Source organism: Melopsittacus undulatus, chromosome 3 (assembly GCF_012275295.1).
Source record: "Melopsittacus undulatus isolate bMelUnd1 chromosome 3, bMelUnd1.mat.Z, whole genome shotgun sequence".
NCBI classification, from domain to species: Eukaryota; Metazoa; Chordata; class Aves; order Psittaciformes; family Psittaculidae; genus Melopsittacus; species Melopsittacus undulatus.
The window spans coordinates 65616986-65629550 of NC_047529.1; the positions used below are offsets into that span (position 1 = coordinate 65616986).

Below are 12565 nucleotides of genomic sequence, written 5' to 3' on the forward strand. Positions count from 1 at the left end.
GGTTAAACTTCATAAGGCTGGCATCAGCCCACCTTACAAGTGTGTCAAGGTCTCTCAGGATAGCATTCCTTCCCTCCAGTTTATCAACTGAACCACACAGCTTGGTGTCATCAGCAAACTTGCTGAGGGTGCACTCAATCCCACTGGTTCATGTCACTGACAAAGATGTTGAACAAGACCGGTCCCAACGCTTATCCCTGAGAGACACCACTCATTACTGGTCTCCAGCAGGACATTGAGCCATTGAACACAACTCTTTGCGTGCAGCCATCCAGCCAGTTCTTTATGCACTGAGTGGTCCATCCATCAAATTGATGTCCCTCCAATTTAGAGACAAGTCCAGGTAGATGACGTCAACTGCTCCACCCCTGTCCATCACTTTTGTAGCCCCATCATAGAAGGCCACCAAATTGGTCAGGCAGGATTTCCCCTTACTGAAGCCATGCTGGCTGTCACTAAGCACCTTGTTTTTCATGTGCCCCAGCATGTGTTCCAGGAGAATCTGCTCCAAGATTTTGCCAGGCACAGAGGTGAGACTGACTGGTGCTCAATAGGTTGAACGTGAGACAGCAATGTGCTCTTGAAGGTTAACAGCATCCTAGACTGTGTAAGGAAGAGTGCTGCCAGAACATTATGCAAGGGTGGTGACCCTTCCCCTCTATTAGTACTGGTGAGTCCCTACCTGGAGTGCTGGGTCCAGTTCTGGACTCCCCAGTAAAAGCATGAGATGGAGTGGGTCCAGGAACAGGCCACAAAGATGATTAAGGGCTTGAGCTGTCTGACACAGGGAAGGAGGCTGAGAGAGCTCAGCTTAAAGAAGAGAAGGCCCAGAAGAGAGTTTGTCAATGTGTATAAACACCTCACAGTAGGGTTTGAAGATGGAGCCAGATGCTTCTCACTGATACCCAGTGAAAGAACAAAAGGCAGTGGGCACAAACTGAAACACATGGAATTCCACTGTGATATACTGTGATGGTGGTGTAATAGTGGAACAAGTTGTCCAGATACACTGCAGGATCACCAACCCTGGAGATATTCTAAACTGGATATAGCCCTGAATAACGCTCTCTAGTCAAACTGACTTTGCATATTCCAACTGCTGTGCTCCATCTTCAATCGCCCTATCAATCCTGAATCTACAGTTCCATGAAAGCTACTAGTAAGATATACTATATTCCCAGAAACAAACTGCAATACAGAAAAAATAAGTTTAAAATTTATTTAAAAGAAATTTTAAAGAAATTCAGAAAAGTCAAAACATGCATCATAGTTGTGAAAATATAGTATTAATAAGCAATTTTGTTTCCTAATTCTCCATTTCCTGTCCTATGCCATCCCTCACTTTCTTGGACAGTCCTCCGTGGACTCTTCCCCTTGAACTATAATTTCACAACTAATACTTCAATGTAGAACTCTCTAGTCTGAAAGAAGGTATTCTAACTAGTACTTATGTACCTACATAAACTGATATATCCTTGGTTTTGGTAGGTGGAATCATAATGAATTCTTTAATTATGGCAGAACAGAAGGTCCTCTATGGAACATAAAACAACTAGTAAATAATTCCAGCTGTTAATTTTTATGTTGCCTCTAGATTTTTTCAGCTGAACATAGTATAATTAAGCCACCTATGAATTTCTCTAAGTTGCTAAAACCACACATTAAGAGGATAGCTTATGATCATATTTCTCTATATTTTTTCTAAGTTCCTTTAAAGAACATAGAATAATATGATATTCCCTCTACTCCCATTTTCTGTTGTCTCCCTCCCCCCAACTTCAAATCACACCCCTCTCAAACACTATCTTTACTACCATAAACCCAGTTCTAGTTTTCAGCAGTTTCCACTATACTCCCGTACTCTCTTCTTCCTTACTCTCGTAACAATCTGATGCACTGTCCTCACTTCAGAGATGCTTGCAAATGTCCAGATGGCAAGGAAAGATGCAAGGTACTGCTCATGAACACAGTACTAGTCTGTGGTGGACAACAGACAGCAACTAAGCACTCACCCAGCTGCTGTAATCGCAGTCATAATATGAATCCAGACAGTGTGTAATGGCTAACCAAACCTGAAATGCTTGCATCTATGCTGTCTATAAAGATGTGATCCCAAAATGGAGGACTAAACTGGGCTTTAGTATAAGGTTTTCTTTTGGCTTGGAGTTACTGCCTGCTATAGATTCAGGCACAGCTGCCCAGACCAGTGTAAAATAACTGTCTACAAATGTTATGCTGTATATGGGACAAAGTAAGGTCTTTCTTTTCCAGGAATCAATATTAAAACATAAGTGGGAAAAAAGCAAAGACTGGAAGCTCTTTGCAGTAGCAGGACCTCCTTTTTGCTAAATGAACATATGTACCAATATTTATACTAACAGAGAAACACAAAGCAAAATTTTCATTAAATAATTCCAGTGTCAGCATGATGGGGGATGGCCTCAAAACAAACATCACAGCCTACACAACCATTCTGATTTTTTACTAAGCTTTGAGTTATGGTCAGAGGAAGGGGGTGGGGGAGAAAGCAAGCCAAAAGTTACCCAGTAAATGCTAGAACACGAAGGGCACGTGGAAGCTTCAGCCATGCAAAGCTTTGTACACTGCCTTTGCAGGCTGCACAAAGAGCATTAGTAATGAGCACAGAGAACACACCTCTGCATGCGGTCTTGCTAAAGGATCAAGACTTTTAGTTATTCCACTGACGGCAATGCTCATAGTGGTCCTGAAAAACATCAGACCTTGTGGAAACACAGTACTCTGAGTTATACCTCCAATGCCTGGGGCACTGGAAGCTACTACCTCAGGGCAATCATGTCTTTCCCAGTAAGAGAACTTAGGGACTGATGTATTCCTTACAATGTTTTCCACATGAAAAGATTTTCAAAAGAGCACCTACAACTACACAATGTACTTACAAACCACATGCAATGTGATTACTAACTATAAAAGAGTTTCCCTGACTAAACAGAAATGCTTTTCATGAGCATCACTTGCCAACCTAGAGGACTCAGAATTGAAGCAGATTTTAAATTGCACAAGTGAAGCATTTTAATATCCCTCAGTGAATTAAAAATAAAAAACATCAACAAGTGACACAATCCTGTGATGGAATCTATTGCTCCTATTTTATTAATTATAAATGGTTTTAAATTAATCTAACAAACTTCCTTTAACATCTAGACTAACAAAAAAATTAACTCTATATGGAAGCATGGCAAGTTAAACCTGTGGCTAATCCCCATCACTGCTAATGTAGACTCTTGTCACCTTCGGATCATTAAACAAGGTTCAAGGACACATGCACTATCCAGTGATCACTACTACAGAAGTCTTTTCCTTCACACATCCAGCATGCACACTTGGAAGATGTTTGTTTCCAAAGAAATGTATATCACTTACTAAACAGAAAACAAAATAATAGATCATAGGTCACTGACTAATTATTAATTCAATTTTCCTTATTTAATTGAAAAAAATTTGGTAGTAAATAACTGGAGGACTACATAGACTTTCAATGCCTCCAACATACTCAAATCTCGCAGATTCAGAGGAAGAAAGAAACACTGTTACAAGCTCAGTTCCTCCCTCCTCTTACCATACTCCTTCCTCTGAGAAGAGGAACTCCATGAATATGGCTTTCTTCCATACACAAAGATATGGGATGTTGAATGCTCCAGGATGTGGCATGAATACATCCAGCCAACAGCACCACAAATCTTATTGCAAGACTAAATGTACCAGCCAATCATTAGAATGGTAGTGGGCAAAAAGACTCATCAGTGACATCAGACAACAGTGCTCATGGGCTGTGACAGGATATTTAAAATAAAGATACACAAAAAGCAAGACTTAAGGAATTGTTTCTGGCTTTGCAGCAAAGATGGGAAAGAATACAAGAAAGTAGTAAAAAAATGCCAGGTTTTCTAAAGGGCAAACTGAATTTGCTTAAAACCAGTTTTAAATAAAAAGTCCTGCTTCAATTTTTAATGAATGACACTTTAAAAAAATTATATAGAAAGGCTTCTGTTATTCGTGATGCTTTTTAATACAGAGAAAGAGAGGACAAATCTGAACAGCAGATTGACCTGAAGAATAATGATCAGGTTTCAAATCTTCTACCTTAAGAAAACAAGGTAATTAATGCTCCTTCCACTGTGTTGCGACCATTAAAATCACACATTTTCTTAATTAACAATACACATAATGTAAGTACAGTTAAGCAAACATTATTTTATATGCTGAATCTACCTCATTAAAATGCAAGTATATGGAAAACAACGTGTTTAAAATGCAGATGAAAAAACAATGGAAAAGAATGCAGGAGTGTTTATTACCTGCATTTCCTAAACCCACAAATTTATCTCTTGCCCATCACGTTTGTTCGTCTTCCAGCTCCTGTAGGATTTAATTCATTCATCTGTATTTCACTGGAGTGCACTAGATGAAATTTTCATTAATACATATTGTTTTGAGGCAAATTCCAAGATGCTGATTGATTCTGATGTCAGTATCGTATAAGCCATTTAAATTTTCTCTCCTAAAACTACTCCTACTAGTTATGTAGGCCAACAAAATGCATTTTTATCATCTCCTGCACCAGTTCAAGCAATAAAATGAGTATTACAAGAAAAAAAAATATTCACAATGATATCTCATATGACAAAAAAGTGACTTAATGTCAAAATATTTATTATACAAATCTGAAAATTACAAGCCAATATTTTTTTTCCTATCTGCAGAGGGCTCTACAGCTCTGGGGTTGATACTGATGAATATGTCACTTAAACTAATATTTACAATATTCTATAATTCTCCAGAAACATAAATGTATTTATATGATTCACACAGAGCATTATAATTGTAAATACTTCTTTTTTAGCCTTACCTTACCCAGGTTTAAAATAAATCTGTTTTTCATTGCAGATCAACTTGTGACTCTACAAAATAGGTAATCTTCAAATATCTCTAATGCCAAGCAAGCACACTGTGTCTTTAAAATTAAACAATCCAATTTATGTATCTGAAGGAAAAAGATTTAATCTGTTTCCCAGGTATTTTCCTCAGAAAGCCAAACTTGAACACAGTGCTGTACTTGGTGCTTGATGCTCATTAGCAGGAGGTGTTTCAGTGAACAAATAAGTATGAGGCTAACAATGATTCTTCTAATTCAGAATGTACACACAAAAGACCTTTCGACCTCACAATATTTACAAGTGTTACTGACTTATAGCCCCAAAAAATCGTATCAATAGTGACGTATGTATATAATATAGCCAAAGCAATAAATGAGGGGAATTTTTGCAAAGCTGCCTTAAGACCAGATCTGATCCCCATCTACTGCCTGCAGTCTGTGTCTGTTCCCAGCAGTGTTTCTCCTTCTGTTTTTCATGCAAGCCAACACTGATGGGGTACCTTTGGATTTATTTTGGAGTATACTTATATGATACTTATTAGGGATTGGGGGTTGGTTATTAAAGGTAAAAATTTTGTACTTTGCTCCATTTTAATCCAGCTAACAGCACAGTGTCACTAACATTCACAGAAAACTCAAGTTTCTGAATTGAGAGAACAGCAATATGTAAATACCTGAATAATGCTTTATGCAGAGGCTTTGAAAATATATATTATGCATATGTTTATATTTAAATACTAGATAAGTTGCCTTGATATAATTTACCACTCTGAAAAAGTATATTACTGATGTTTACTTAATTCCTTTGTTAATATAAAAGAAGATTCAAAGAGCTTTGCCTTGAAAGGGAGGTGGTTAGGATCCTTAATGTTGCAACCTTTACAAGAATTTTCTCTCATATTCAATAACTTCTAAAATAAGATCAATTTGTACATTTTTGCAAAAATAAAGTTGATCATTAAGTGAATTTTCCATGTTAAAATTTATTACCGTAATTACTGCTTTGAACTTCCTTTTTCTAGGATTTGTTCTCTGGCAGCAATTCAACTTCAGAATCTTGTAAAAGAAAGAGACTGAGAATTTTTGCATCAGTTCCTACACATCCATATTTCTCAGCCACAAAGGAGTGGCTGAGACAGCCTTCAGTGTTCTTTTATCAACCAATACTGGCTGTTTGAGAAACTTCCTGAGTCTAAATAAGTACAAATCTGCACTGAAATTGAAAGTTGAACTGACATCTTGAAAAATCTTTCAATCCACAAAGTAGGAACTATCTATAGACTTTCACTTTTCTATTCTTATCTCCAACTTCTTGTCTGAAGTTTTTCTTAAACAGTTGTCAATATTATTAAAAAAAAACTGTTTAAAAAAACCTTCAAGGGAATAAATCTCATTCTAGAAGTATGCAATAACTGCAATTAAAGGAATACCAGAGAACTTTTTGTGAAACTACTGAAGAAGAATCATAGGCCAAGATACTTCCAAGCTAAAAATTGGGGAAAAAAAAATAAAATAAATATTTGCACTAGGCTATAGCTTGCTGTGGAACAAAGTATTTTACCTTGATCACACAGAACCTAGTCTGTCTGAACACACTCTTTATATTCTTTATGGAATATATTCTATATAGAGCATTCTTTATAGACTGAGAGATATTGATTATGCAAAACCATATCTACCTTCCCTATGTTTACGCTTTGATTTCTATTGCATGCACATAACTTTTCAGAGTGGGCAAGCTTGAAAAGGAAAGTTGACCTCAGAGCCTCTGCAAGACTGCCAGGCTACATCAAAACGAGTGTGTCCAACAGGTCGAGGGAGGTTATTATGCCCCTCTACTCTGCTCTCATGAGACCCCACCTGGAGTACTGCATTCAGTCCTGAAGCCTCCAACACAAGAAGAACATGGAACTACTGGAGCATTTCCAGAGGAGGGCCACAATGATCAGAGGGCTGAAGCATCTCTCCTGTGAAGACAGGCTGAGAGGGTTGGGCTTGCCAAGCCTGCAGAAGAGAAGACTCAGGGGAGACTTTAGTGCAGCTTCCAGTGCCTAAAGGGAGCCTATAAAAGAACTGGACAGGGACTTTTTACGAAGGCATGTAGTGACAGCACAAGGGATAATAGGCTTAAGCTGAATTAGAGCAGATTTAGATTAGATATTAGGAAAAAAATCTTCACTATGAGGGTGGTAAGACACTTGAACAGACTGTCCACAGAAGCTGTGGCTGCCTCATCCATTCCTAGCAGTGTTCATGGCAAGGTCTGGTGGGGCTTTGAGCAACCTGGTCTAGTGTGAAGCATCCCTGCCCACAGCAGGGGGGTTGGAACTAGATGATTGTTAGGGTCCCTTCCAACCCAAACCCTTCTACAATTCTATGACCAGAAAATGCAATATTAACATTAGAAGTATAATAGATATGCTTGTGTGTTTTGGATTAAACAGGCCTATACCTATGTAAGTCTTAAATACAGTTACACAGCTAGTAACCAAAATAATTTTAAGTCACTGAAGCACAGTATATACATGAACAAAAATGTAGTTCTAAATTGCAGAGTTGCTCAACTTTCAAGTAAGCAAATTTGTAACTCTTCTGAACAACAAAAGTGGGTTACAGGACGTCAGAGTATAACCTGTAACTTAAGTAGATCTGAATTTCAGCACTCAGCTCTGGGTGAGCCAGATATACAAATAACAAAGTATATAGCTGTGCAGATCTGTGAATGATTAAAAGAATGGGAGTTTGGCTGTATCCCTGGTATTAAGTCTAGCAGAAAGAAATGTTTCTAGATAAATGTTTCACAAAACTGTTCACTTTTTCAATAATGTAGTTACCATAAACATTTAAGTATCTTATTTCTACATAACAGCAGAGTTTTGCTCTTTCTAATTTATTTTCATTTTCAGATATGTTAAGCATTTGATATTATTGGATCTAACTGCTGTTGAAATTGGTATTCTGATGGAATTTGGTCAAGGAGTGAACCAACTACACAAGGCAAGTTTCACTTTACAGAATACAGATGTCTGCAATCAGGAGCACTCACAGAAATGTTCATGGAACTTGTTTTCAAAAGGTATTTAAGATAAATCGTAATACATTTCATATTCAGATAATATAGCGTAGGGTTTCTTTTAAGCCTTAACACTTTAAACAATATAGCAAGCATGATGAATTCCAGAATCATCCAGAATTCTTGTATCATTTTAATAGGGAACTTCGAATAAATGTAAGAATAAAAATTCTCACTGTGCAGGCAGTAGAATTAGTCATAAATTGTATGTGCTAATTCTCTATTATTTGTAAAAAAAACATTTGTACAGCAAGCCCCAAATGCTCCTCAGAAGCCATTTGATCAGTATATAAACGCACTCTTATGTTGTTTGTGGTATAAGGAGACTCATATTAAATTCCCTAGAATTTCACTTTCCTTTCTTTTACATCAAAGGTAAAGAAAGCTAGGGGGTAGGAAACATAGCTTTTTAAGAGTTAAGAAAAAAAAAGTATCATTGAGATTCTAAAAATCCCTGCAGAATATAAAGCTTCCACTGAAAATATTTAAATATTTCAAAAATATTTCCTTTGCCTGATTACTACTTAATTATTATGATATCTACCAGTTTTAGGAGTAGGTTTCCACACTGAAAATACTACAAAAACTTTTCTTGAAATCTGGAAGTTTGGCTGGATTTTCACCTGTTTTTTTACTTTGTCAGTGTGCAGCAGTACACATCGTTACCACAGTGTACTCTAAAAATCTTCTTATCCGTGTAACAATATTTTTTTTACATGATTACAGATGAGTTTGTTGCATTGCTCATATGTGTACTTACAAATAGTTGTGTTGCTTCACAGGGTGTAGGTCTCCTTAAAAATATACTGTAAGCATTCACCTTAACTTCAACACGTTCCATGTATTTGTGTACCATCAGCCTCTGTCTTACAGCATGAGAGTCAACCGCATACACAATCAGATTGAGTAATTCAGTTTTGCCTACATCTTATAAGTGTTCCTAACATCCTACCTTACAAAGACAGAATACAATCTAAACTAAACTATAATTTTAAAACCATAAAACATCTCACTTTCCCTTATCCTAATTCAATCAGTGGGAGTTTTGTCAAGCTTTTTATGAATTCAGTATAATCCTTAATGAAAAATAATATCTTATTTTTCAAATCTCATCTTGGGACTTCTCATTCCTAACCATCTAGTGACTTCTTCCAAAGCAGCATTTAAAACTTCTGATTTGTATGACAAAATCATCTATCTTTCAATTCCAAATTCTGCCACTGTTCATCTCCTCCATGCTCATCTTTATCAGCAAACTATACTGTATCTTATGGTTATTTATACATAGGTATGAAATAATTTTACTGTGATATCAAGGGAAAAATACAGCTGCAGAAAGCTAACATCACAGTACTTAATCAATTGGGCTATATCTTGTCAAGCAAGGTTATTAATTTTTTCCATGCTATAAAGAACAATCCAGCAGATCTTCTACATCAATTACATTAAATATGTTAATAACAAAAATGTGAATTCAAGGATTTATATATTCAAATTTGAAAAGAATCAGAACCCAATTTCTATGCTAAAATATTATAAAGCACTTAATATTACAAAACATCAGCATGACCCAACAATGTGAGCATGTCTTCCTTTATGTTCTAGAAATAGTTGAGATTAAATGGCACTTCTCAAAATACTTTTTGGTGAATTGGGGATAATTAAACTAATACTTTAAAAAATAATTTTAAGTACAGGGAAACTAGATATACCCAATTCCAATATAAGCATGGTAAAAAATACTTTAGTACTGTGGAGGGTTTTTCTGTTTATGTGCTACAATGGCTGTGCTGCATGTTCTTTACAATCAACTAGGTGAAATAACAACATGCAGTTTCTGTTACTGCATATCATATTACAACATATCCATTTACAGGTAATAAGATTAGATACATCACCATTTCCATTTTGTAGGTCATTTTTCATTTAATCTTCTTACGTTAAAAAAAGAGGGAATTTCACCTTCATGCATAACAGAAACCAAACATTGTTATCTTATCAGAAGCAAAGCATCCAAGCATGCGGTATCCTATTTAGTTAATGTGAACAAAGAACAAAAACTGAGCATCTTACCTCAGCCCAAAGATATGTGATTGCTCATAACTGAATAAGGAATGAATTTTAGCTTCTGAGTTCAAAATTATAAGCCTGTCAATGATATCCTGCCAAAAGACAACAAATATTAAAAACCTGATGTATGATTTCATATTTTATGCATGCAACAGTTTCATAGGGATGTTTTCTATAAAATGAAACCTACTATTGAACACACTGTGGAATTATTTCTGTCCACCATAAATGTCTATGGCAAAAAAGAAACCATACAAAAGGTTAGGGGAGATAAAAGATCCTAGCATATCAAATATCCCATTTCTCCTTTAGTATTAATCCACAACAAAAATGTTAAACTGTTTTTCCTATGTTTGAAATGTGCATACATCTGCTTTACTGAAAAGAACAGCAAATCCTTTAGTATAATACCCTTTCTAACACTAGTTAGTGCTACATGCTTCAAAACACAGCTATTTATTCTCACTGTAGCAAGGCCTGGCTTGGATGTTGAGGCTTACATCTTATCCTACCTACAGCATCTCATGTAACAGACAATGATCTGTGGCTGCTTCCCACTTCTTCCACAGATCCAACCTAATTATCTTCCGCTTTGGTTCACTGCATATTGAAACTGCTTCCAAAGAAATTATTTCATTAAAAGGCTAAGAAATGCATAAACACATTCACTGATGTTATCATCTCAGACACAGACTGCTATGCTATGTTATGGTCAGAAGAAACAAGCTACAAAGTCCTTGTGGGTTTTATATAATCTGGATTAAATCCAAACTTTAATATTCTCCATGTATAAGAAGTATAGTTTCAGAGACTTCTGAGGGAGTACTTATTCAACTAGTTAGATCGAGTCATATCAATATGATACGAAAGTAAGGATCCGTTGTTTCATGAAATCAAGAACAGCTCTGTTTTTTAAACAGAGAGAAAAGTAAACTCTACAAGTAAAACTTCCAGGAAGAGAAAAAAATAATCTAGTACTTGTCAAAGTACTTGTCTTCAAAAAATGCATTCTTATTTAGAATACAGTGAAACCATATCTTCCCTATTAGATTTTCTGGGTGGCAGCTGTGAAAAATGCACTTTTTCCATATAGCATGTTCACAATAAAATTCACAATAAAACAATTCAACTCAGACCTCAGAGTTGTTGATAAAATTGGTAATAAAAGCAATTGATTTGTTTGGGGCTTTTTAGGTATTTGAACATACAAAAAGTTAAATACCAAGGGCTATTTCTCTGGTGACAACCTCCTCCTCTTATCTATATATCAAATCTTGGAGCTTGCAAAAGATATGAGACTACTGAGAAAGCAAACCAAGCTCTGATCTGGGAGATCAGGAAGGAAGACAACGAACAGCGTCCAACACAAGGCCCAGTAAGAAAAATGTGCAGACAGATCTGCACTGCCCAACTGCAGAGCACAGCTTAAATATTACAGGTAGGGTGTCATCTACTTTGACTACCTAAGAAACACCATCTAAAAATAAGATTCTCCATATTCATGGGGGAAGGCAAGGAGAAGGAAATTTCACCCACTTTGGCATGCCTTTCAAAGCTACAGATCTGGAGGGTACCTTCCAAGCTAGATTCCTGTGTACTGAAGAACCTCTCAAAGGAAGAGTGGTGGAAGGTAGAGGGATTTATCTGCTGATATTTGATTTATCTGCTCCATTTTCTAAAATATGGCAAGGAGAGCTAAAAAAAAAAAACCCAAAAAAAACACCCTCAAAAAAAAAGGAAGAAAAAAAAAACAACCACCAACCAAAACCTCAACCAAACCAAAACCATGACGCCAAAACGTCCCTAACAACCTGAGGCAGTATATAGTTAGAAAAAAATTCCTAAGGGCACAAAATAAAAACCTCATAAACCTGATCAGCCAACAGTTGAAAGCAGTAAAAGCTCAACTGATGATCTGTTCAGTCAATGATGCAAGTACTGCAAGTAGTTAGTTAGCCAAAAATATAGACGAAGAAAGGTTTAAATCCTGTATATTTTAGAAATAAAGGGCATACAAAGATGATGAAGTTCTGTGTGCTATCAAATAAAGTTCAGCATAAATATTAAAAGTCAGATTCTGTGGTAATGTGACATGATTCACAAATACAGAAAAAATTAGCACACAGAGCAATTGAAGTCTTCTAACCAAATCTTCTGGTGGCACTGAAATTGCCTTTACTTTGCTTTTTAACCACAGTTACATCTGGTCAAATCTTTTCTCTATAGCTTTCTGCAATCATTGCCCAAAAATACAGTTATAAGATATCTATATATCTGCTTAACCCCAGAAGTTTTCTGAGCATTCAGACTTAGCCATTAGCTGCTAAATTAACATCAGAGGAACTATTTCCCTTCTGTTAGTTATATAATCTTGGATGTCCAGCTTAGGGTTGCAAAACCCACTGTTGCACAGAAGTTAGTGAGACAATCCCCATCCAAAACATCTATAACTGTTCACAGAACTTCTAATTGTATCATACATAATTGTAGCAGCATCACTACTTCTA

The 12565-nt window shown here is 36.2% G+C and overlaps 1 protein-coding gene across 1 annotated transcript in view; it reads right to left on the minus strand.

Annotated features, from left to right (window-relative positions):
* Nucleotides 1-12565, minus strand: part of TBC1D32 (TBC1 domain family member 32) — an 86976-nt gene that overhangs the window by 38739 nt on the left and 35672 nt on the right. The window contains exon 23 of the mRNA XM_031054064.2: nucleotides 10062-10150. Coding sequence (XP_030909924.2) covers nucleotides 10062-10150 — 89 coding nt within the window. The remainder of the gene's footprint in view (nucleotides 1-10061; nucleotides 10151-12565) is intronic.